The sequence below is a fragment of the Ambystoma mexicanum genome, chromosome 2q (assembly GCF_040938575.1).
Source record: "Ambystoma mexicanum isolate Mex_15411 chromosome 2q, UKY_AmexF1_1, whole genome shotgun sequence".
Lineage (NCBI taxonomy): Eukaryota > Metazoa > Chordata > Amphibia > Caudata > Ambystomatidae > Ambystoma > Ambystoma mexicanum.
This window is the reverse complement of record NC_090924.1, coordinates 153,439,099-153,466,243: the sequence shown is the minus strand read 5'-3', so window position 1 is coordinate 153,466,243 and position 27,145 is coordinate 153,439,099. Positions and strand designations below refer to the sequence as shown.

Below are 27,145 nucleotides of genomic sequence, written 5' to 3'. Positions count from 1 at the left end.
TCCTGGGGGGAGACATCTCCTAATCAGTGTTCTGTAAGTGCTGCCCCCTGCAGAGTTCCGTCGACGGCCCCTGTATTGAATTTTTCGTGTGGGCTACTAGGGAACTTTGATCCCAGGAATCCAACTCCAGGTATTCAGTTGTTTCTGGCTACAGGTATTTCCGGCAATTAGGTTCAGGTTGTGTGAAGGGCCTTGCTCTGGAGGTCGTTGTGGTGCAAATAGGCCCGGGGCCTCGGGTTTCGTCTAGTACTTTCTGATTCCTGCCGGCTTCTCCAGTGGGGGTACTGGCATGCAGGTGTCTTCCCACCACCAGTCAGAATATCGGTCTCCTTTCTCTCCCTCGGGCGTTAGTGCTGTGAGTGGGTTCCGTCCGCTGGGGTCTTCGTTCCGCGGGGCCCCGCAGGCCCAGACCAGTCCTCCTCGCAGGAGTCAGTGTCGCTCACTCGGTCTGCTGGAACCGCATGAGTTAGTTGCGGGTGGTGCCATCAGGGAGCGCTGCGGAGGGGACCCGACTCCGCCTAGAGCGTTGCACCGCCGGAGCTGCTCCGCGCTCCCTGCCCCGCGCTCCCCGCTCTGGCGTCCGCCGCAGACGCGACCTCCTCCTGGCTGTGCCCGCGTTGCGCCGCGGTTTCTCCTACCTCCGCAGCAGTCACCGGCGCCAGCCCCCGCTCTCAGATGCTCATCGGCGACAGGCTCCTCCACATCGGCCGCCCTCATCCGCGACGGTCCGTGGTATGACCCAGGGGGCCGAAGCTGGCCTATTCCTACTCCGCGGCGGGCGCCGCCATCTTGGAATCCCTGGGGGCTCGAGTTCGGGCTTCCCGTTCTCCGCCGTTCGGTCTCGGATCTCACCCAGAGTTGTTGCCGAGTGCTGGCAATCGGTTCCCCCACAATATTCTGGCCACAGTTCGTCTCGTGGACCTGGATTCAGCGAAAGTTATGCGATTTTGTCAGGATCGCGGACGGAGCTCCGTGGAGGTCTGTCCTTACGGCATGCGTGCTGGCCACGCCCCCCTGAGATCACTATAAAACACCCAGACTCAGTTTTATGTGCTTAGATCAAAAGAACCTATTCAATGGTTTTGTGCGACAGTAATTCTCATTTTAACAATTCATGCAATAAACATCACATTACAAAACATAAAACGAGAGTTATATATACGCTTTATTTAATTGACATTTCATCTCACCACAATTTTAATTTGTTTTGAAAAAAGAAACCTTTTAACACAAGTATGCTGAATTTGGGTTGATTGTTTCTCAAACTAAAATGTCTTAGGGATGTTATGTCGACGCGTTTGGGCCCATTTCCGTAGACTAAACCCCACCCTAGAAAATGTATTTCCCGGAGGCCTTCCTCAGGACAGATGATGATCTAAGCACAAAAAAACTCTGAGTCTGGGTATTTTATAGTGATCTCAGAGCGATACAATCACTCTTTGGTCACAAAGTGGTTGGTGTATACTGTGAGAAACCAACAGGAGACAGGGGTAGCTTGTGTTTCATTTTTTCTCTGCATACACCATTGGACATGGAAGAGCTATAAGTGAAATCAGACAAGAGGAAAGTTACTTCATAAAGAGAAAACACGAGGACGCAATGAAATGATATGCAAATACTTAACGAATGAAGATGTAACTGAAGTAACAAAGGAAATATTTATTCAAATATGAAGAAATCATATACACTAAAGGTAAGTGAGAAGAGAATATATATATATATATATATATATCATACATACATACATACACACACAGAAACACAAGGTAGATGAGGCATATAGAAGCTTGCTGCAGTAGAAAATATAACACAGCTAAAGCGGCCATGAGGAAAAGATGGACGTCGACTCTATAAATATTAAGCAAGAAGCCTTGAAGGGTGAGAGCATCAGAGCAGACAGGCGCTGGAAAACAGCTTTGTGTGAGGAACAAAGAATTTGTTTGGTTTAGGATCAAGGATGACACATCAAGAGATAACTGGTAACTGCAAAGCACAAGGGGAGTTGAAGAGGATACGCAAAACATATTTCTCTTAGATGAAGTAAAGGAGTGAACATTTGTAAGTGCCAAGTATCAATCAAAGATGAAGAAAGCGTATGCAAGACGAAGCGATCAAGTCTTCAGAGGCCAAGAGGAGCAATAGCACCCATTATAATTGAATTAAATAGCTGTCAAAATGGTGGTCTCCTCATAAATTGTCCAAGACCAGAAAACAGAGCCTATTCATTAAGCTCCAGATGAAGATAGCAATGTATCTACACTCCCTTAAAAGTCCCAAGGAAGAGAACAGTCAGCAAGGTCAACTACAAAGAAGCAGCTTTGGCTTTGGGCCTAACCGATGAGAGATGGTAGGCTAATTTGCCAAGTGGGCAGTGGTCTGACGTTGTTCGTTTTGCTTACATGCTGCTAATGAGCCGAATGTCCAAGGTTGGGAGAGAATGACAACCGATCATGAGGGCCTATCCAGCAGTGCACCATACATTGTTGCAGGAGCCAATACACTGCTGTTATTTGCTATTAATCTGTATTATACGTAGTTAGGGGTAGTTCAAGGCATGTTTACCAGATAAGGGGCAGCCAATTATGTTACTAACACCTAAACAAAGTATAGGTATATAGGTTTCCTTAACCAATCCCTCCTTTCAAAAGGATTTTACTGTTTGCTTGTAGGATGACGTACATCGAGGTGTAGTCTTTGTGTAAATGAAATATAGTTGAGTATTTTTCCATATTCTTTGAGTCCGTCAGGTTATTTGGGTCTGAGATCATTTATTGGTAATTCCATTTTGCACTTGGAATGCTCCAGGTGCTACTGCACATTTTGATAGCAGTGCGGATGGTTCTGGTCAAGTCTCCAGGGCCCAGATCCAGGCGCTCAGATTTTTGACATCTTCCACCATTAGCCAGAAGATCGCAGAGTTTGCTGTGGAGAACAGAGAAAGACACGTGTGAAAAGAGATGCCCCTTTGATGAAAATCCTGTCCGGTCCTCACAGGCACACCGCTGACTGAAGGCAAAGTGGTTGATTGGGGAAGAGTTGATCCCGAGGGACTCGAGCTGAGCAACGGATGTAAGTAGAGCATCGAAAGTGGCAAATAAATGGGAGGGATTATATTTTAAGTGGAAATACATATAGCAACGGGATTTGGGTTAATAAAGAGAGAGAGAGATACCTCAATTCCTGGTCCCAAGGGGACGGAAGGGTACGTATTAAACTCCAAGTGGGGTATTTTCAGGGGATTCCTGAGGCAAGGCCGAGATGAAGAATGCATGTCAAACTCCAACATGGAGTAAACTTGACTTGTGATACATTGACTAGAGAAAGTAAAGGAAGACAATCGTAGGTTTGCTAACTTTATTTAACAAGTAACATCAGCATACAATACATGGTTTCAGCATACAACAGGTAAGAAAAGGTTATGTTATAGTCTCATATCATTCCAGTGATATATGCATTTTACAATAATGAGTCTGTGAAGCATATCAATCTTTTTGTGTGATGTAAAATTCATGGGTCTACATCAGTGATTTTCTCTTGTAATTTGGGTTTGAGTTTTCTTATCGACAAATGCGTGATATGGGGCCCATATGTCTTTTGGTCTGGACTTGGTGACCACAGATTGTACGATTCCCTCTTCATTTTTTTTCACTTGAGCCACTGATTGAGCGTCAGGCTTCTTTTACTTTCCATTTTAGTAGAATTCATTTCTTGGCAATGATACATCCTGGGTTAAACAATCTTCGGGTTTTTATGTCTGTTTGGGTTTTTATGTCTGTTTTACCAATGTCCCCTAGGAGGTATTTTAGCGGCTCGGAGAGTAGGGGGGCGGGGGGGTGGGGGAAATCGATAGCATGGCAGATTTGTTGCCAGTAGTCAGCAATTGTCCACAATTCCATAGCATGTGGATTGTATCGGCGTCTTTAGGAGTTGCATTTTGGGCAGGTTTGTATGCATTGTGGGTTGAATTTTCGTGATGTGTCTGGGAGTATAATGTAGTCTATTTAGGATCTTATATTGGATTAGCCGCAGTCTTGAATTGAGCGACACTTCCCTAGTTAGGTTACACATCTTCTGCCACTTGACATCGTCAATCACTGCTCCCATATCCTTCTCCCATTTTTCTCAGAGTTTAGGTTGTAATGGGGTTTCAGTTTGTATCTTGGCATACAGTCTCGCTAGAAGTCCTTTCCTGCTGTTATTATGTATTACCAATTCCATGCATTCGTTGGTTTCAGGTTCCTTCGGGTAGGATGGCCAATGTCGTCTAACCGCAGCTCTCATGCGATAATATTGTAGTGCCTTTATAGGGTTATCACCCAGTTTATCCTTGAATTGGTTTCTGCTAACACAACTACCTACACGAAAGAGATCGCCCAGGTGTAATGTTATGTCTGGGTCCGACGCAGCCCGGATGTCGGCGTCCATTGTGGGAGGAAGGTCAGGGGTGTCCCATAATGGGATGTTACTATTATATGGCCTGATGATGTCAAGTCTTGTCACTATACGCCTCCACACCTCTAATGTAGTGCACAGTGGATTGATTGGGCAGGGGTCAATCTTGTGTGAGCATATTGGTGTGGATTTAATGTCATACAGTGCTGCAGAGCGTTTTTCTATTTCAACATGTGAGTATTTAGGGTCGAATACGTACCATAGCCCTGCATAGTGTGTGTGTGTGTGTGTGTGGCCAAGTAATATATCTCAAAGTCAGGAGCAGCGAGTCCCTCGCGATGATATGGTTCTGTGAGAGACTCACATTTCACTCTTGCCGCTTTATCTCCCCAGAGGAACCCCACTGCTAAATTGCAGAGTGCATCGAAGAACTGTCTTCCTGGTCATATCGGGATGGTATCAAAAAAGTACAGCGGAGACCGCTAGGGGGCGCGGACGGCGATGGCCGCTTGATCCGAGGCTCCCGACCCAACAGGGAATATTGAGATGACAAAGAGCGTTATATGACCCCTCTCCGACAAGACAACACCAAAGGTGGAGGAGCGAACCCAGGAAGCAGTAGAACTGCACTGAGAAACGGCAAAGGGAGAGAACTGAAGGAGAATCGACTGAGGATGGATAGCCAGCCCCCTCCCCCACCAGATACGGTGCGCAGAGGCCCAGTGCAGAAGAGTGCCAAAACACCAGCCCGAGACATAGCAGCCGGGGGTCGGTAGAAGGACCAGGCTGTGGGAAGCATCGGCCCCCTCTAAGAGCAACAAGCGGCTATCGAGCCCATGGCAAAATCTGAGCCCGAGTCTCCCAGAGCACTGCGACGAAGGAACCCAGGGTGGAGCAAACCGTGGTAACGGAAGCAAGTGAAGCAGAACAGGTCAAGCCCAGCGACCGATCCGTATCCTCACCCCCCCAGGCCAGACCCCCCCTGACCCGTGGGGATTCACCCGACGGCTGCTCGGTGGGTTGCAATGGGCCAGCAATAGGCCCGCCGCCCCCCCAAGGTGGGGGGCGGGAGGGGTGAGGGGAAGAGGTCCGGCGGACATCGGGAGTGCGTCGCCGCATCTCGTCAGAACAGGTTTGTTTGTTTGTTTATTTATAATGCGCACCAGACCCAAGGGTATTAAGGCGCAGAGGAAGGAAAAGAGAATTGTTCAGCTTAGATTGTTCAACAGGGACCCCCTCTGACACCGTGGGAGGCGGCAGGGGAGAAGCGCACAGGAAAGGCGGCACAAAAGCCCCGAGTCGGGAAGCCGGCACCATGCAAAGCTGATCTATATGCCCTGACAAGATCGCGCGACCCGGCACCAGATAATAGGGCTGAACTGGCAAGTAGCCCACGACAGTAACTCACCAGGAGCTCAACCCACGCCACCTGAACAGCTCAGTGGAGGAGCAGCAGTGGGACTGTGTGAGCCAGCATTGACAGCCTCCAGGACTCCTTGCAGCACCTGAGGGAGTGAGCCCCACTGAAGACACAGCGACGGAAGGAAAGGAGTTAAGAAGCTATCCTTCCCACCAGATCTGCGTGCCCGCTTGCAGCATACTGACCATACCCTGAAGGGAGGGGAGACATTACGCATGGGCCCCTGAGCACTTATTGGAGCCCACCTCAGGGGTGTAAAGACAGAAGGGAAAGGCACTGTCATATCCGGGAACGGACTGATTCCACAAAGACCCCTAAGCTTCCAGGAATCATCAAAAAGAATAGCAGGGGCAAAGGCAACATCATCACTGCAACAGACCAAGCCCATGGTAGGAAACACTGCCCCAGGGCCAATTAAACCGCCCCCAGGTTCAACATCACAATTGTCTACCCTGGGGGCTCATCTGTAGGTGGGCAGAGAGCAAGGGAGCAGCTGCCCCAGAAGTGTGATCAAAGTGCCTAACGAGACTGGGTGCATACAAACCAAGCTGGACACCTCAGTGCTGGTAAAGGCAGTTCAGCACTAACATTTGCATAGAACCAGGATCACCTGCACAACCTGGGGGAGCCAACCAGCAGGAGCACGGTAGTACCCCTACAGCAAACCCCACACGCGCGCCCCCGGAAGAAGAAAGTGCAAAGGGGACGTAGTGTGCTGCCACCACCACCAACGGAATTCGGAACAAACAGGAAGAAACCTGGAACCCGTAAGAGAAACACCGGAGAAACCCTCTCACATCCCTGCCAAGACTCCCATAAGGATCAAGCAGAAAAGAATAAGGCCGTCCGCTGGGGGGAGCCTAGTCAGGCTACAGCAAAACAGAAGAGAGGAGACTCCAAAGCCAACCGCGGCCAAAATGAGCGCTGCAGCAACAAAAGACAGCATAGCAGGAATCATGGCAGAAATCTGCGCAATACGGTCTGACATACAGGGCTCTATCGCAGAAATCAGGGTAAAAGTGGAATCCATCGAGAGTAAAGTTGAGAACCTGAAGCATAACCAAGTCAATACCGACGTAATGGAGATGAAGTTGAATGCAAGGATGACAGAAATAGAAACGAAACAAGAAGAGCTCACTCTCAAGATGGACGACATGGAAAACAGGGAAAGGAGGTCCAACCTAAGAATAGTCGGCCTATTAGAGACAGAAGGGGAAACGCCTGCCATCGCTGAGAGGAAAGTACATGAAATAATAAACCAGCTCTTCGCAACAGAAAGGGGCAAGACCGTACACATCAAAAAGGGCCCACAGAGGGGGCCGAGCATATGCAGGGGGACAGCGATCGATAGTAATAAAGCTTTCAAGTTACAAGGAAAAAACAGAAATCCTCCTTAAAGCTAAACAGACGCAAGACATCTCGTTCCAAGGTGCCAAGTTATTCCGGGACCTATCAAATTTTACGCTAAACGGAAGGAGAGCATGCACACCCTCACCGCCTGGCTAACAGAAAGCTGTGAGGTACAGATGGGGATATCCCTTCGATCTCACCTTTGAATGGAAGGTGGGAGGAATACACAGTGATTACCACTGAGGAAGCATAGCAGGTACTACAACACTTAACAGATCAGAACGACAGAGCCCCGACCGGGCCCAGTCAAGACCAGGCACCAAGGCTCAAAAGACAGACAGACCCCATCAATGGCGGAAAAGATCCAAGGCCGGTAGAAAATATGCAAAACTAAGCCCAGAGTCACCAATAAAGCCTCTGTGAAGGGGAGAAAATGATGCAGAACACCAGGGAAAACAAACGCACACACATATACAGAGGGAGAGGGATTTGCAAAAGAGCTCCCCTGCGAGGGTCGAGTCCTAAACCCAGTGGCCCTCAATGTTAAAAGGCGTCCTAACCCAAAAAAAATGTGTCAGGCACAATGACTGCGGTTCAGTTAATGGGTGATCTCACACTCACAGTTCAGTTAACGGGGTTAAATTTGTTAATAGCTGCGGGGGGGGGGGTGTGGAGACACACGACGGAGCAGACCAACACAGGAGTCTCAGGGTGCAAAACGAAAAACCAAAACACAAGAAAGATTGGGGAGGGAAGATACGCACTTGGTGGATCCTACCTTGAAATGGCAACTCTAACCAAGCCAAGGCCAGAGATAGGAACCTTGAAAATAGGCACCCTCAAAGTCAAAGGGATCAACTCACCCTGGATCTGTTCTTTATTCAAGAGACTAGGCTAAAGGCAAGGGAAGAAAAACCACTGAGAGGGAGAGGAATGGGGCAAATATACTGGGCCTCAGCAGGTCACAAGAGGGGAGGGTAAGCATGATCCTCCATGAGAGATTCAAGTTGGAAAACCCGGTGGTACAATCACTGATGGAAGGGAGGTTCTTGTTAGCGCCGGTTGAATGGGAAAGGACCCCATCATAGTCAGGGGGGGGGGGGGGTTTACGCGCCGAACCAAGGGAAATTCAATAAGGAGGCCCTCTCGACGACAATGGGAACTGCCAGAGGCTGTATAATAGGGGACCCCAAATGGACAGGCAACCCACGCAGACAATAACCAGACACCCCCCCACCCCCAAGGAGGAATCTAGTGAATTCCGTAGCTGCCTTAGGGAGACCGATCTGGTGGACGTCTGGAGGACAATTAACCCAACTGCAAAGGGATTCACATTTAGATCTGCGGTCCACAGGACGTTCACCAGAATTGACTACCTGGTGGTTGCCAGAGGGAATACCTCATCAATTAGGAGCAGCGAGATTCGCCCAATAGGATGGTCGGACCATGACATGGTCACAGCGACACTAGAAATGGAGGGGCTTAGTCGAGTGAAACCAAATGGTGGTGTAACTGATTCCTTCTAAAGGATAAGCTGTACTCCCAAGACTTAAACAAAGCAATACAGGAATACTTCCAGATTAACGGGGAGGGAGAGGTAGGGGTCACAACAGTTTGGGAAGCTGGGAAAGCAGTCTGGAAGGGGCACCTGATGAAACAAGGGGCCCTGAGGAAAAAGAGAAAAGGAAAATGCAGGAGGGGAAGCTTCAGAAAGATATCTCCTGTCTGGAGGATAGGCTACACACCCTTGGTACATAGAGGGGGATCTAGAAACGCTGAAACAGAAAAGGGAGGAGCTGAAAGCACTAGGACAGGGTGACGTTCTGAGAAAATTGACACTCTTAAAACAGAAATTCTATGAAAAAGGGGATAAGGTGGACAAGATGCTAGCTAACAGACCGAGAGCCCAGAGAGCAGAAAGATGTGTTGATCGGATCATAACAGAAGAGGATGGCTTGATACATTCCCAAGAAGGAATAGCAGATCAATTCGCTGAATACTATGCCAAATTGTACACGTCAGAGGGGTACAGGGCAGGAGCAGAGATGGAGGAATACATAGACAGCTGGCCTAACCCACCTCACCAACGCAGAGCAAGCCCTCCTAGAATCCCCAATAACCCCCAAAGAAGTGGAAGCAGCAATAAAAACACCTCCCAACGGGAGGGGCCCCAGGTGAAGATGGTTATACTATGGGCTTTTACAAACACTTCAAAAAGACTCTATCCCCACAACTTAGTACATTATTCAACTACATACGTGAATCCGGCCAGGCCCCGCCCTCCTTCTCAATAGCACACATACTGGTGCTCCCAAAGTAGAAAGAAACCCTATCTCATGCAAATCCTACCGACCAATCTCATTGCTGAATTCTGACGCCATGGTGTATGCAAGAGTCCTGGCCACACGAATGGAAGATCTAATGCCTCGTCTGATCCACCCAGACCAAGTGGGCTTCATCAAAGGGAGACAAGGGTCAGATGCCATGAGAAAAACCCTAGACATTATAGAAGAGTCTAACAGAACAACATGGGATCATGCGCTGCCGAGTGTAGACGCAGAAAAGGCCTTCGACCGGGTGGAGTGGGCATTCCTCTGGGCTATTCTAAGAAGCATGGGGTTCAGAGAACGTTTCATAACAGGGATACAAGCAATCTACCAAAATCCAAAGGGCAGAGTGGCTGTGAACAACAAATTCTTGAGAGAATTCAGCCGGACCAGAGGAACCAGACAGGGTTGCCCCTTGTCCCTGCAATCAATCGAGCCGCTCCGCAACATAATAAGGAACGATCCAGCCATCAAGGGAATTGTTGTCGGCGATACAGAGCATAAGCTAGCCATGTTCGCCGACAATATAATGCTTTACTTGACAGACCAGACTCGTCAATACCAAGACTCCTACGAACACTGAAAGAATTTGGTAAATGGGGAGGGTTAAAGGTAAATGAAGAAAAATCGTCCCTCTTTATGTACAAGGCCCCAGTGAACCCCAGAGACACAAGCACGCTCACTGGTGGAATACCCACAGCGCAACAGAACCTAAAATACTTGGGGATCAAAATCACCAAGGACCTTGACGACCTGTATTGAGCTAATTTACCTCCGCTGGTGCTGGAACTAAGGAAAGATCTGGAAAGGTGGGGCAAGCTCACAGTAACATGGCTAGACCGCCTAAACGCCATAAAGATGGTTATATTGCCTAAAATCCTATATCAATACCACATGCTACCAATTTCCATCCCTATGTCGCACTTTGCTGAGCTGAAAGCCATGTTCACAGGATTACTTTGGCAGGGGAAGAAGCAACGCGTCTACTACAACACCTTAATCCAGCCAAAATAAAAGGAAGGAGTAGGTCTGCCAGACCCCTATGCTTACTATCGTGCAGCTCAATACCATGCCCTCATCCCGCACCTGAGAAGCGATAGGCAGAAACAGTGGGTGGCCATCAAAAATCATCGACTCAGACTTGTAACACTGTGGAAATGGCTTTGGGCTCCCGAAGGCTCCCGAAAAAGCATTCCCTAAGAGCGTACTGAAGCACTTTGCAATGGGCCCCCTCATGAAGATGTGGTGGAATACAAGGGAAATGTCTCACTACATGGCCCTCCCCACTAAGTTGTATTTGGGCTCTGCCCATCAGAGACAAAATCAAAGAACTGGACCGTTACCAAAGATTGTATGAGGGGGCCTAGAAAGAGTTGGGCAAACCATAAAGCGAGAGGGGTGCATAACAATCCAGGAGCTGGAAGCAGGGCTTCAACTGGGGCATCTTGGAGTGTTTATGTTTCTGCAACTGAAAGGGGTGCTCATGACCTCGTCATGGAAAGACAAGCTCCAAAGAGACCTCACCGCCTTTGAACAGATACTCAACGAGACCCATCGAGCAGAGACCTCACTTCCCGCCTGTACAGTTCACCGATAGTGGAGCGAAGAAACAACCACAAGAGCCTTAAAAAAAAGATGAAGGCCCACTAATGTCAGACCAGCTCTGGACAAAAATGTGCAAAACGGTGCACAAAACATCAATTTCGGCGCAATACAAGCTGCATTGGGTTAATGCTATTGCACAGGTGGCAGTACGACCCATTAAGGCTCTCCAAAATGTTTGATCAGACCAGCCCCCAGTGCTGGAGGGAGTGCGGGGACACAGCCGACTACTGGCATATGTGGTGGGCATGCCCCAAAACACAAACCTTCTGGAGGGAGGTGCTGGCATGGATAAGGAACATAGAAGGAATCACCAGGGACATCGATCCAAGACTTGTGCTTTTTGAGCTTGAAGAACAAGAAGGGCGCTTGGTGAAAGTCCACCACATGACAGCCAGGGCCTGTCTCACAACAAGTTGGACATAGAAGTGCCTCCCCTCAGAGCAAACATGGGCCCGAAAAGCCAGAAAACTTTACGAAATGGAGAACATTACAGGGACCATTCATGGACTATCCCTGAGCAGAGAATTGGAATGGCCACCTTTACTTGAGACCACTCAAAGCACCAGGATCCCCCATGACTCAAGAACTTCTACCTGCGCTCCGTCGAGTCTCCATAGGGAAGGGTGTGGGGGGATGGGAGTTAAAACTAAGTTAATTGTTGAATTACTGACTAGTCAAGAGTTTTTCCAAGCTAACCTTTTGAAGGTGGTCATGTTGATGTTCAACTATTCATGTATGTAAAACGATCAATAAATTCAATTTTGAAAAAAGAAAAGTACAGCAACTTCGGGGCGACAATCATTTTCTGCCAATTAACGATATGAGAAGTTTGTACCATAAAGTAAGCTTATATTGCAGTGTGGATAGATAGTTTGCGTGGTTATGTTCGTGCAGAAGCGTGTACGAGCTTGCTACTTGTAATCATAGGTATTTGACTTTTGTGCTTGCCCATTTCATTCCATGCAGTTGCGTGGGTTCTATGGTTTTGTCATTTAGAGGGAACAACTCAAATTTCAAGGTGTTTTATTTTATATCCTGAATGCAGGGGTAAAGTTATCAATTTCTGCCAGTATCGGTGCTATATTTTCTTTAGGGTGTTTTAGGTATACTAGGGTGTCGTCGGCATATAGGGTATATGTATGCCTCTATGTGCATGGGATTCCCGGATCCTACTTGCAAGGGGTTCGATCGTCAGTGCAAACAGGATTGGAGAGAAGGGGCACCCCTGCCTGGTCCCTCTGGCGAGTCTGATGGTTTTTGAGTGATTCCGGTTAGTGCGGACCCTGGCCCCTGGATCAGTATATAGTAGTCTGGAGAATTTACTGAACTCCCCTCCCATGCATAGCAGGACACTGAATAGAAGGTCCATGATACAGAGTCGAATAATTTCTCCACATCTAATATCATTGCTGCTGCCGGGAGTTCAAGGTTTATTTGTGCCATAGTTCCGAATTGCCGTCTTAAGTTTAGAGCTGTTGATCTTCCAGGTAGAAATCCTGACTGGTCGGGGTGTACCAAGTTTTGCCTGTACGGCATCAGTCTATTGGCGAGAGTCTTGGCGAAGATTTTCATATCCGAGTTTCTCAAAGATAAAGGTCAGTATGAGGAAATTTTGTTTACGGGTTTCCCAGGTTTAGCAAGTACCGTTATCACAGCCTTGGTGAGGGAGATTGAAAGTTTCCCCGTAGCTCCTGCTTCTTCCCACACATTAAGGAGTTTTGGGGCCAGGATATCTTTTTAGGTCTTATACAGTTCTATGCCTATGCCATCCGGACCTGGGGCTTTACTTGATGCAAGGGAGGCTATAGCGTCTATGATTTCTTTAACCATGACAGGGCTATTCAGGTTTGCACTAATGGCATCATCCATCGTGGAAGTTTGGTCTGCGATACGTACTGTCGAACCTCCTCTATAGTAACGCTATCGTTGTTGGAGTAGAGTGATTAATAGTAATCCCAGAAGATATTGTGTATTTCTTTGTGTTTAATAGTAGTCTGACCATTCGGTTTGGTGATTCCTCCAATGTGCTGTGTATCGCGTTCTCCTTTAATTATACTGGGTCGGTCTGCTGCATCGTTGTGCTTGCGCTTTCCTGGTCATGAAACGGATTTCACGACTAGCTAAATCACAGAACTTTTGTCTATTACCTTTGATCAATCGCAGTAGTGCTCTATCATGTGTCTTGCTGTATTTGTTTTCGAGTTCCCTAAGATTTCCTTCTATCTCTTTCAACTCTGCTCTGGTAGTCTTCAGAAAGGCTGTTGTGGTGGCAAACATTGTTCCTCGTAGCCAGACTTTGAATGTTTCCTAGACTGTGGAGATTTGTGGGACAGAGTTTTCGTTTTCAACGAAGAAAGCTTCAAGGTCTATCCTCAGTGGCTCTACAAGGGAGCCGTCATGTAGTGCAGACGGAGGCATTCTTCATGGAGGTCTTGTAGCTGCAGCGCCATCCTGTAGTATTTCAAGGACTATAGGGGAGTGATCAGACCAGGTATGTGGAAGTATTGTAGGCTTGCATTTTCCATTTGACCAGGCTTTAGATACCAGCCATAGGTATATCCGGGAATGTGCATCATGTACTGTGGAATAGTAAGTATATTCCCTGGAGGTTGGGTGTTCTGTTCTCCAGATATCTGTTAGGCTGTATTGTGACATGATCAGATTTATCGTGAAAGCTGCTTTGGTTTAGTTTCTTTGTTTAGTACTCGATCTGTCCATGGAGAGGTGTAAGATTACATTGAAGTCGCTGCCCCATATGATGGGAACGTCTGGGGTACGATCTAGTAGAGTAGCTATTTTTGCATAGAAAATCGTATCATCTAAATTGGGGCTGTATGTGTTAATGAGGAATACCGGTCTGTTATTGAGGGTGCCGGATACCAGGATGTATCTAACTTCAGGATCTATATTCGTAGTGCCTACCTTGTCGATATTTTTTATCAATGGGTGTTATCACTCCTCTCGATTACGAGGAGTAGTTGGTGTAAAACCTGTTCTTTCCCCCATTTGAACGCCATCTGTTTGTGCGTCGTTTGCAGGGCATGGGTTTCCTGGAGCATCAAGATGTTTGGTGCGTGGATAGAAATAGATTTTTCTTGTCTTGATAGGATTGTTTAGGCCCCTCACATTCCAAGAAATCACTGAGTTGTAAAGCCATGTCGCAGTGCTTGCGCTTGTATTCATTTTATCTTTTCGTTTCATAGTTCGATTATGCAGAATTATGTTCCGGATTGTATGCCCATTGCCACAACTTTTGTAATCTTTATAACACCCAACCTCCGGGATGATCGCTGCCCGGACTCTTTGAATGCTTGCGTGTCCCTGGCCTATCCCTTCCCTCCCTCCACCCTCACCATCTGCCCCAACTTGATGACGTGCCCTTTTCAAACTCTTGGATAATCCCTGGGGGGGGCATGTCCTCAGCCTGCCTTCTGGTCAGCTCAACGTTCCATGGGGATTCATGGTTTATTAGTCTATCTCTGTTGTAGTAGGTTTTCAGAGTTTCTGGTCAGCTTTGCCACGAGTTTGTGTTTGTCAGTCATTTTCATCTAGATCTTCTTCCTCGTTATTGCGCGGTATTTTGATTTCGGGGTGCGGCTGTCTTGGGGGTATAGGTATTTTTGCTTCCACGTAGGATAACGCCTGGGAGGGATCTTCGAAGAAATGAGCCTTCCCCTCATGTTGGATTAACAGTTTTGCTGGGAACATCAATGAATATGGGATATTTCAGGCACGGAGCAGTCACTTCACATTGTCATAGGATCTACTCTGTGTTTGTATGCCTGTCGCAAAGTCAGGGTACATATGAATTCTGTTTGACTCAAATTGCAGCGTGCCACTTTCTCTGGCGAGCAAAAGCACCAAGTCCCAGTCGCGGTAGTTCAGCAGTCTAGCAATTATTGTCCTCACGGGGGCCCGGGCGCGGAGGAGGGCCAAGTGTTCTATGTGCTCTCTCTACTAGGAACTGTGGTGAAAATCTGGAAGGAACAAACAGTGTTTTAAGAAATATTCTCCATGAAGAGTTCCCTGGGTCCTTTTGTTGCTGCCTCAGGGATCCCGATCACGCGAATATTATTGTGTCTAGACCTTGACTCCAAGTCTTTGCATTTAGTTGCCATTTTCTTGAGTTCCGTTTGCATGGAGTTCAGCGTACGATCGTGGCATGCAATAATGTTTTCGTTGGTGCTGATGCGCCCTTCAGCCTCTCATGCGGCCACTCTTTGTCAATTTTCGCTTTCAGCGATCCTATTGTACCCATGATGTCAATCCATTTATGGCTAGGAACCCATTTTGCATTGTCTGCAATAAATGGTCATCTCTCGAGTTCTCCTCGTCACCAGATGCTTGCGAGTTGCCGGTAGAGGGGGGGGGGGGTTTACAGAGGGTAAGGGCCTCGGTCCCATGAATGAGTCCATTGGGCCCTTCTTTTTGTGGGCTCCTTTGGTCATGGTGGTTTCGCGAAGAGTTAACTGTGGATAGGGTTTGTTCACGTTGCTTCCCGTGTCCCTATCGATTACTTCTCTCTGTATGACAACTCCTTTACAGTTTGGGCCTGTTGCTGTAAGTATTTAGTCCGGATCCAGCTCTTAGCATCTGTTGAGCGCTTCCTTAGTCGTGCTGGATTGTGGTTCTATGTCGTGGTGGAGGACAGTCCTTCGCTGGGATCAGAGGCTTGGTGTATGCGCGATTACACTTGCTGTGTACTCATGCTGGGCTTGCCTCTCTGATGGTATAGGTGAGCACGTGTTCTTGTGGTCCGGAATGGGCTTGCAGTATTCAGCTTCTGTCGTGGCCCACGTGATGTTAGACTGCGTAGGTTTTAGTTCAGCACAGGGGGATCTGGGTAGTTTGTTCTCGTTGCCATGCGCCCACTCTGGGGCTAGTGTTCAGCACAACAGTTTATGAACTAGGCGCCAATTGTTAGTTAAGGATAAGGCAGTCTATTGCTGGGCAATGTCTGGTGCTGGAATGTTATTGGTATGTGGTCCAGGTCCTTTGCCAATTCCGGGTGCCTGGCACGCGGATATAACAGAGTTAGGTAAGGTTGCAAGTCTTACCTTGTCTTTCGTCTGGGCCCCTCAGCGTCGAGCTCCAGTCCTCCTTCGCCAAGGATGTGTTCTTACTGGTTGCCCCAGCGTCCGTTGTCCGAAACCAAGCAGCGAAGGGGTCTAATACAGTGTACAAAAAGGGCTGGCTCGGTGCAGGTAAACTGGCAGGGATGTTAGGGTTGCCCACAGCGGCTAGTAATGACCGTGTTTGTGCTTGGTTTATCCGCAGTGCTTAGGCATGAAAACAGGGTATCACACGGCAGTTCACCTATTGTTGTCTGCTTTCATCCTGTGCCAACGGGATCTACTTGTCATGCGCTATCTGCGTACACCATTGTGGCAGGTATGGAGTAAGTGGAAGCTCTGCCGGCATTGAAATGTCCCACCAGGATTTCCACACTTCCTGATTTACCGGTCTAGTCTTTTTTTTCCCCCCTTTTGTTTCCCTTCCGGTATTTAGCCACGCCCACCGATCTGTCCGGTGCATTGCAACTCTCCGTTTTCCGCTCTGGGTGCTGTCGCACCCTCATTCTCCTTAGCGTTTTCGCTGCTATTCCTGACCGCTGTCTTTCCCTTTGGCTCGGATTAATTTCTTCTCTTCCGAGTTTGCTTTCCCTTTTGCTAATTTTCTTTCTGGAGTTCTCGTACCGTTCGCCTGCCGCTTGGGTTCCGGCATCGCGGTGGGGGCGGTGCTGTCTTTCCTTCGGCGCTCTCTCTCTGTGGGGCTTCGGGTTTGTTATTTTGAAGCTGTCCCTAATCCTTCCACTCTGTCTTTTTTCTCAGGAGGCTTTCCTCATTTTCTTTTCTGGCAGCTTACCTTTGCTTCCTCTCTCGTTCTGTGGTTCACTCTTACCTGTTTCCTTCCCTTTGTTCCGGCGGCAGAGTCACTCTGATATTCTGCTCTGCGAACAGGAATCTTCCGCCTACTGTGGACACTCCTTCCAGCTCCACGGCTCAGAACATCTTTGATCCGTTACCAGACGCATACTAGTTCCTGTTCTACTACCATGATGAACATTGCATACTTCAGTCAACAAGCTAGAAGTCTTCCATCCCAACCTGCCAGCCAACATCGAGAGGTTTTTTTAAGCACTGCTTTTTTCCTCTCTACCAGTGTTTTCCAGAAGGGGGTCCCCTGTTCCCCTGTTTTCTTAGGGTCCAAGGGTGGCTTCTTTCCAGGGACGACCATATCTCTTCTCAAAGAAGACGACTCCTAAGAAGAAGGGACAGAAAAAGAAATCCTCCACAGCAGACTCAGGTGAGGAGGAGTGGGGTTCTGAAGAGCGAGAGGTTCTCGGAGTTGACACTACTATGCTGTGGCGCAGTTTCGTGGCCGGCTGTAAGAAGTGTCAAGACCTCGCCACAGTCGGCTTCCCCCACCTTGATGGCTGCGTATCACGTTGGTGGTAGAGTTGTTTAACGTGTTTTTGTAGTGCATAGTGGGTCGGGGTCTGTGGGTACCTTATTGGATTCTTTCTGTAGCCAGCCACGTTAGTTTCTCAAGAGGTGGGCTGGTTGTCCGTGTACAGCAGTGCAGTCTTTATGTTTCCGGGCCGCGGTCTCCTCTCATCTATCAGTCTCCGATTTCGCCCACCAGGGAGACGGGGGGTGTTGTGGATAAGACACTGCATTGCTGTGCTGTTGTCCGTGTGGGCCAGTCCTGTGCCACCCGAGGTTCAAGGGGAGGCGGGTTCTGGTTCGTTATCCCCAGTGGCTCCTCTCAGGCATCGCGCTCAGCCCGGAGGCAGGCTGTGTTCAGCAGGGAAAGGGGCACTGCACATCTATGCAGGCAGATGAGATGCTGGGTGAACCGCACTGTTTGTTAGGCAGGCACCTTGTAATTGGTTGTGGGTCCGTTTGCTTGCCGCTCTGGATCGGGCGCAGACGCCGGTTGTTTGTAGCCTGGCGAGATGTTTCTCCGGTACTTTCCTGATATCGGTTTGGGACTGCAGGGTGTCTCAACTGACCCGGAGACGTTACTGCGCATCGGATGGAGTTCCTGCAATACTCCAGCTGTGTTGGGTCACTGGTGAGTCCGCTCAGTCCTCAATTCAGTAGCTGGCCAAGAGCCGGGTCCTGCAGGGTTCCAGTATTGTGGTACGCCAGCCCTCGTGCGTATTGCTGAGTCTGAAAGCCTGTCTGTATTCGATCTATTGGTGGCTCTGCCCCCTACAGGCCTCGAAGACCGGGTGCTCGCGGCTTTTCTTGATCCCAGTTTCCTGGAAGTCTGGCACAAATCACTGTTTCCCGATGGGCCGGACTGTTTTCTTTGTAGGATATCTTCACCGTCTTTGCACCCCGTAACTATGGGGTTCGCAAGGCATAGCATGTAGTCCCAGTATTGGTCTTCAGGGAATATGGCCTTGTTTAGTAGACTGAAAGCAGAATATATTGTTAACAGTATTTATCCCCAGGATGGAGCTTCACGGTTAGGCGGCCATTGCTGTGGCTGCTCAACAGCGCCCCGATGATCGTAGAAAATTAAAGTGCGAATATATGTCACCATGTGATGAATATAAAGAGCGTGATGAAAGCAGGGACAGGCAGATAGAGATAGAGGAAGAAGCTAAGAGACAAAAAGAAGAGAAGGACAAAGTCAAGGAAGTGACTATAGTGCACAACAAATGGATGGAAGGACAGATATTACTCATTTTAGATGGAAAGGGCATTGACGATGTTAGAGAAAGAAGAAAGAGGAACGGGAAAAGGAATGAGAGAGCATACAGAGAGGAGAAGGAAAAAGAGGAAACAAAAAGAACGAAGAAGGTATGAGGAACAAAAGATAGAAAGACTAGAGGAAAAGAAACGTGATGAAACAAATACTGAAAAAACGCAGGTTACAAAGAAGGCGAGATGAAGAAGATAAAAGGGAGATGAGAAGAAGGAAAGAAGAAATGAAAGGAGTAGGGGAGAAAGGGATGACTAAATAGATCACCTTGTTAACAGATGCATAGTGCCGATGGAAGCACGACAACGATGGGAAGAAGAGAGAGGGACACAACAGCCCTGCGAGGGACACAACAGCCCTGCAAGGCACAGGGAAAAGGATTGGGGAGAGAGAGAGAGAGAGAGAGAGATATATATATATATATATGCAAATGAGGGATACAAATGGTTAAAAAAAAAAAAAACAAAGGAGCATTGAAGGATCTCCATCGAAAAAGAAACAGGAGGCAGATTGGATGACGTAATGATGGATGAGTATAGAACACTGTCCTTAAGTAGACTAGATCTTGATGACGAGGAAAGGGATGACAGCCATACAAGCTGGGGTATAATGATGTCAGATGAAGCAAGGGAGGAAAACGAAAGAGCGCGAAGAGGAGCCGCATGCGGTTTTTTGATACACCCACGCATAGAAAGAGGGGTAACGCCATCAGATTTGGAAGACCCAAAAGAAAAAACACCAGAACGACACCATATTCTGAACAACCACAAAGCTTAGTCGGGCAGCGGAGGGGATATATCCCTGCCGTATGGAAGCAGATTAAGGTTGTTGCCAGGACAAAGTCGAGTGGGTGAAACTAGCCCCACCTGGAAGAAATGGAGAAATGTAGGAGAGTATGATTGTGGACCAGGATTTAAACAATTCCCATTATTAGAGAAAGGGGGAGGATGACCACAATATATATCGTGGCCACATACCTAGTTTGACAAAAGGTGCAGACAAGTAGATTAATGAGTTAGAAATGTTTCTTGCTTCATCTAAGAGAAATATGTTTTGTGTATGTCGCGTAACCTCTTCAACACTGAAGCTGTTATTACAGATACCAGCTAGGTACATCGGGGTATTAATAAATTCAGTCCTTCACTCATTCAAAGCATCACTTCTCTATCTCTCGCTCTTATAGTTGCTGCTTGGCACTACCTGTTTGACAGCTGCTCCATGCTTTTGGTCTCTCTCTCTCTCTCTCTCTCTCTCTCTCTCTTTCCTTCCCTCGGCTACTGTCTCTCACTTTGTTTCTCTGCTTCCGACCATTAAGCGTTGATATGCCATCTATTGCTCTATGACTGACTATCATGGATCTGAATCCGGTACCCAGTCATTTTACCGAAAATGAAACAAAGTTGTACATTTCACAGATGACCATAAAACTGAAAAACACTGCAAATATGAAATAAATATATAAAGGGAAGTGTGGTAAGGGGTTAAAATTAGTTAGGATGGGGTTTGGAGTGTTATAAGGGTCGACATTTGGGGGACTTGAGTGGGAGACCCTCCCCACCCCCCAAATAAAATTTTAAAAAAGGATCAATGTTTTTCTGTATTTTGGTCGCAATGAATTGTAATTTCCACCGGTAAAAATCACATATAACCTCTGAATCCCATTATTGCTGTTTCTCTCCTGTCTTGCTATGTCCTAACTACTCGTCCTCTCTCGTGTCATTACTCTGACTGTCACTTCTCATTTTCCCTGTTGCTTCTCCTTTTAATTATCTTTCTTTCTCTGCCTCTTCGGTTATTGGCCTTGCCTTTTCCAGCTCTGACTTCTCCATCTGTGTTTCCTTATTGTACCATCTCGGTTTCTCTTTTTTTTCGCTTTGCTTCTGTCAACATGCAGCCCTCCAGATGAAATGGTATACAACCCCCATGAGTCCTAGGTAGTATAGTTCATGGTGAAGGGTATTTTGACCATATGTTGTCCACCACTGCTCTAGATAAATGAGCAGAAACGCTGGTATACTTATAGCAGTTCCGATTTACCCAGTTATTGCAAAAATATCTTGTGACTAACACATGCTTCACGTTTGCTCAGGAATTGTACCCCGGGTCTTTTGTATTCTCTGTAATTAGTTAGGGGGGTCTCCTAAGTACCCAAACCATTCCTTTTCTGCAGGACTCCAGGACTCCACCCACTGGCATCGGCCCTTTGCATACGCGATGGCGACTATCAACTAATCCATTTACGGGGGGGGGGGGGGGGGGGGGGGCAGGTGGGGGTATGGGGGAGAGAAGGATTATGGAGTAGGAGTACGGTACTCACTAGGGTGAGTAACTGTTTCCTACTCCAAAGCCCCTGCCCCTTTCCTCCATACCCATCGGAGATACCACATCATACAGGAAATGCAGGGGTGGTTGATGCCACCTGCAGCCCAGAAAAGAGCATCAGCCCTTGAACTTAGTGTTACGATAATAGTGCTTATGGTAGGCTGAGGGATTATCCCAGGTGGCTGCCTTGCTAGTAATATCGCAAGGAACGTTGCACTACAAAGCCACCACAGTTGCTTTTCGCCTTACACAATAAGCATGAAATCCTTTTGAAAGTTTGCTTCTGCATCTCATCGCAGTGGTTAATGTTCACTGCCAACCACCTGGCAGTGGAGAATAGGGTAACCCAGAGGTGTGTTTTCCAGCCCCCCAAAGGGGACAGTTTTGGGGAACATGCACATCTCACCCATTCGATATCCAGAGTGGTAGCAGGAATCCCAGTCTTCACCCATACAGTTAATGGACACACAGAGCCCCACTTCCTTCCCACATTACCAGGAACACTGGGGAAAAGAGAACCCATGTCTCAAGGGAGACAGATACCTGCAGCAGCTTTCTCCACTAGAAGCAAGGGAAAAGATCCCAGCACTGCACCAAACAAAGGAGAAACATTTGTTAAAAAAAACACCACCCCACAAGAGTACTCCTTAATACATACTGCAAGCAGTTTGACACAAGAGGACAGCAGAACAAAATTCTCCAACCTGACACAAACAGCACCTTCCCAGCCAGCAACAAACACGGACGAAAGTGGGATCCAAGATGGCGGCTTCACCATTTCAAGACTTCGCCCATGAACTCACGACTACAAAGCTTCCTTGCCTTGGAGCATGCCAAAAGCAGGCATATGACCACCCCACCACCCAACCCCAGGACAATCAGTAGGAAGCTAGCCCTTCCAAGCACTATACACGGGCCAGTTCCAGAGTGGAAGGGAGTTTTGTGGTACAAAGGAGGAGGAAAATTGCTGGAGCAGAGAGAAAGATTACTGGGCTGGCTGTAAAACCTTGAGTGGAAAGAGTGCAAGACCCAAAGAGAAGAGAAGCGAAGCGCTGGACAGACTAAGACCTGGAGAGGGCAAGTAAATGTTATGAACTGGAGAAGAGAAGTTGTTGTAAGACCCAAATAGTAGAGACTGATTGTAAAACCTGGAGACCGGAGGAGACTGAAATCTGGAGGTCCGAAATACAGAAAAGGAAGTAGATTGAAGCAGAGACCCAAAGGTCGATGAAGGGAGATCTGAAGTAGAGGAAGCAAAGGCGGTGCCTTTGACGAGGAAAAGACAGAAGGTGAAAACAAAGGGGCTGGTCAAGATGAAGGCAAAGCAGGACAGGGAATAGGCCCTGACAAGAGAACGAAAGGGCAGAGGCAGTTAAGATAGGGAAGGAGGAAGTGCCCAAGAGGCAGCAGAAAATGAAAGGGTATGGACCTGGTTTAGGTGACGAGAAGGAGGAGATAAAGCAAGTAAAAGGTCTCCTGAGGACTAACCCTGGAAAGAAGAACAAACAATGTTCTAGTGAGGTGTCAGGGAACACTATAATAAACCCCAACCAGCCGAATACCTTAAAATAAAGCATACAATTGAATATACATGTGTCAAAGATGAGACCAGGTCTGTTTTGAACACTCTCCTCTTAATAAATCTATTTAGATAATACTTTTAGACTGCTGAGACAGAAGATTCTGTGCGACTCTAAAGTGAATTCCTTTTTTTCCCCCACTTTGTTCAATTACTTGCATTTTCTGTGTTACATGGTATTCAAACGTTTCGCATCATGAACATGCTTTTTGCATTGCTTTACGCCACTGTTGTAGTATTGTGTAAAATGTGGTTTTAAGGAAAGGTTGCATTTGTGTCTGTTTTTCTTGGTTTAAAAGGGGCAGCCTAGTTGCAACATCATGAGCATTTCATACTACGTTTTCTTTTGATCTCATAAGCACATCAATGGCATTTAATGGCTTCGTGGTTTCAATGTGTTGAGGGGTTAGGAGTGCCTCTGAGCAAGCAGTTGTGTTTGGTATTCGGTTCAGGAAGAGCTTTTGTTAAATATGAAGATGTGGTTTGTATAGATTTATAAGATCACACGCGTCTGCACGTGCATGAAAGGGCACCGTCCAGTGTACGTTGGGTTAAGAGAGCAAGGAATATCTTATCTGAACTTTAATTTAACCTCCTCTTCCCTTCCACCCACCTCCCCGAGCCGCTATAATGCATAGAGGTAGGCAGTGTGAAAATATAACAGCACTTCTTTGGTAGGCTTTCATAATTTTAATGGAACAGTGGCAGCCCTTGTCAGAGAGGAATATGACACTTCTTTGTAGTGATATATATATATATATATATATATATATATATATATATAGCAACAATACATTTCAAAACGTCTGCTATACATTCAGGCACAGTGCGCTAATTTATCAGCATAGCTGTCATTACATTTCATGAGACAATATCAACTATAATGCAATAGACATGCCAAAACAGCAACATGCCATAACAAGAAGGATCAAGAACAGGTAGAGCAAGACCAAGGAGCTACAAGAGGTAGAGCAACAAAGAATTAAAAGGAGTAGCAACAGGGAAAATGAGAAGGGACAGTCAGCGTAATGACATGAGAGAGGACGAGGAGTTAAGACACAGCAAGACAGAGGAGAGAAACAGCAATAATAGGATTCAGAGGTTATATTTGTGATTTTACTCGCGCAAATTTTAGGAGTGGTACATTCCATTGCGACCAAAATAGCGAAAAACATTGATTTTTTTTATTTGGGGGTCTCTGCCTCAAGTCCCCCAAATTTCGACTCTTATAACGCCACCCGAACCCCATCCGACTCATTTTAACCCCTTACCCCACTACCCTTTATATATTTATTTAATATTTTCAGAGTTTTTCAGTATTATGGTCTTTGGTGAAATGTACCACTCTGTTTTATTTTCAGTAAAATGACTAGGTATCGGATTCGGATTCAGATCCAGGAGAGTCAGAGTTATAGAGCAATAGATGGCATAGCAACGCTTAATGGTCGGAATCAGAGAAACAAAGTGAGAGACAGTGGCCGAGGGTAGGAAAGAGAGAGAGCAAAAACATGGAGGAGCTGTCAAACAGTAGTGCCAGGCAGCAACTGTAAGAGCTAGAGGCAGAGAAGTGATTCTGTGATTGAGTGAAGGACTGGATTTATTAATACCCCGATGTACCTAGGTGGTATATGTAGTAACTATCATGAATCACAGAGTGCCCCCCTTTTGGGCTTCTTGGTCCCCGTCACAGCGGGCTTGCACTCATTAATACTCCCAACATGGCCGTCCAGCGTAATCCCTTCTCGCTGCATGCGCTGGACGTAGCCTTTTCTACTAATAGACCGCGGCTCCGCGTGTCTCAATGCTATTGCGAAGTAGCGACCAGACGTGTGCTCCGTAGCTCGCGGTTCTTCTCCTTTTTCCAATCTCGCTATCCCTTCCTTGTCCTCCCCCTTCTACTTACCTCCTGGATTCGTGGCTAGCGTGCTTTCACTGCCTCCTGGATTCCTGGATACGGCGTCCCGGAAACTGAACGCATTCTGGATTTGGAAGAGACTCGGGCAGCCTACTTCAAGACCCGGTCCATCCGCAAGAAGGCATCGACCAAGGACACCAGTAAAGAACGGACTCAGGTGAGAAAGGGGGGGGGGGGGAATCCTTGACAGTAACAGCATTTCAGTGTCCAAGTATAATCAAAATTCAACTCACATTCACGAGTTATGGTGTGGGAGAACATTTTCCAAAAGTGTAATAAAATATTTGAAGCAAGGTAACTTTGATATACAACCGTTTTGTCTGTAATGTTTTCAAAATCGTTGTTAATTGTATGCATGACATGGATTAATGTTGTACACATTTTACTCTTGCAAAGGAGTAAACCCATTTTTACTCTTGGAATTGGATTTACTCGATAATTCTAACAATAGGGAGGAAAATACTCCGTCGAGCACTGGCAAGAGATATCATGCGTTTGTATTTGGTCTTTTTACAGAGTGTCTAAAGTCTTGGGTTGAAGGGCCACTTGCCTTAGCTACACCTCTGCATTTTGTGGCTTACCTCCTTGCTCAGGCCGGTGGGCTGCCGCTTCACATTCTTGTACCCCCTAAATGAAAACAATTATAAAGTATAAAATGGAGGACATCATTGTTTATTTCTTCAATGCAAAGGTGTGAAGTATAATTAAATTACTTCTAAATAAGGTGGGTGACAAATGCATCAATTTATCATCCATCCCTGTTAACTCACAAAGCTGCCATCATGGCCTCCTGCTCAGCCAGCCGCACTGCCGCCAGCTCCTCTTCTCTGGACAGCGGGGCACCGCCCCCTTTCTGTTTTGCATACCAGGTCAGATCTTTTCCTTTCTGCCACCTGCCCACTGGGGCCATCAGAGAATTGCCTGGAGGAAAAACAATTTAAAAAACGTAAATGGGTTTCTGGTTTGTGAACACATGCAGAACTAACTAAAGTCAAGGCCTGCTGGAAGGATATCGCAGGGGCCACACAATCGCCTTAGGAACAGAAAGCTAAGCAACATGGGTTCTATCAATGGTTAAGCAAAAAAATAATGATAGGTAAATGCAATTAATAGCATGTCCTCCTGCATTCCAACACCTCCCCCAATTAAAGAGTACATGTCTTGTCAATTTAACTCCAAACACAAGTGATTTATTTGCATTTTCTGGTGTGCTTGTTCCGTTAGATAAGAAAACCTTGCAAAACCTTACATTTTACATAAAACAAACTTCATCAGCATTACATTTGTCACAGATCCATATGGCTTATGATGTTTCCTTATTGTTGGAGATGATCTAGAACTTGGCTTTCAACATCTTTTATAGTTTTCCTTCTTTATTAGCCCTTTGAGGAGGGCTTCTGAGAAGAACATATCCTTTAACAAGCTTGTTGTAATTGACTACTTTTTTTTGATTTGTTTCAGCTATTCGGGGCACATTTTTGCTATTCTCAGTCATTTTGTGGATTTGCTCAGAAGCAATTTCAGCTTATTGGACGATTTCAGTTTTTCATCACAGACAAGTTTCTTTTTGTCGGTTTTGGGGAGAATATTCAGTTTTCCAGTATGCGGTTTAGTCTGCTTTTTCTCCTATTAAAATCTTGCCTTTAAAAAAAATATAATCACAATTATAAACTAACAAAGTTTAGCCAAATCTTACTCCTCTCAGATACCCCACAGAGGAACTAAAGGGCAGAGGCAATGTCCCAGCGAGTTCATAATAAAAAGAAATCCTCGAAGCAAATCGAACAATCCCGTAGCAGGGTTATTGCCTAGACAATCCATTGCAGAGATTCAAGGGCGCAGGCAAAGCACTCCTAGGAGGGCAACGTCAAAGTTGCTATCGACAATCGCACTGGTATCATATTCTCCCTTTGCAATCAACTGGCAGCCTTTCTCATGTTGAGTCTCCAGTAAACTGGCTGTCATACCTTGCCTTCAGGAGGAGGACAATATCTAGACTTGAAGCAGCTATTGGACAAACGGATTGTGGACAACAAAAGGGTGAACAAATTGGCATTTCGATAGGAGGGTCAACTAGGGAACTACAATTCAGGATGAACATCCTTTTGGAGCATATCCAGCAAACACATATGGAATTAACCAATCACCTACAGGCTATTCCAGCACCCTCTAAGTTTGTATTCAGGAATTTGGAACTTTGAAAGCACTGCGAATAGTAGAAACTATTTGGAAGCCCTCTAAGGTGGTATTACTGACAACCATGGTCAAACCATTGTTCAAGCCCATCCATCAAAAAGATGTACTATTCCTTTGAATGATTCAGCCTGCTGGCTTTGCGATAGCATAAGAAAGTTGCACTTAAAAATGGCATGACACTAAACATTAAGCATAAAAAAACATGTCACATCAGGGCAGATCAATAGACAAAGAGGCATATGACAATGCATTACTTACCGTAAAAGCATTTCTGATTGTTGTATCTGCTTAGATTCACATGCTGTGCATAGGTCCGACATCCA

General features: G+C 46.7%; 1 protein-coding gene across 2 annotated transcripts in view; it reads right to left on the bottom strand.

The window, feature by feature from the left end:
- Positions 1-27,145, bottom strand: part of C2QH1orf35 (chromosome 2q C1orf35 homolog) — a 458,870-nt gene that overhangs the window by 364,103 nt on the left and 67,622 nt on the right. For both annotated transcript variants that reach the window (XM_069647075.1, XM_069647076.1), the window contains exons 3-4: positions 25,397-25,547; positions 25,208-25,253 (exon numbers count right to left, since the gene is read on the bottom strand). In XM_069647075.1, the coding sequence (XP_069503176.1) occupies positions 25,208-25,253; positions 25,397-25,547 (197 nt within the window). The remainder of the gene's footprint in view (positions 1-25,207; positions 25,254-25,396; positions 25,548-27,145) is intronic.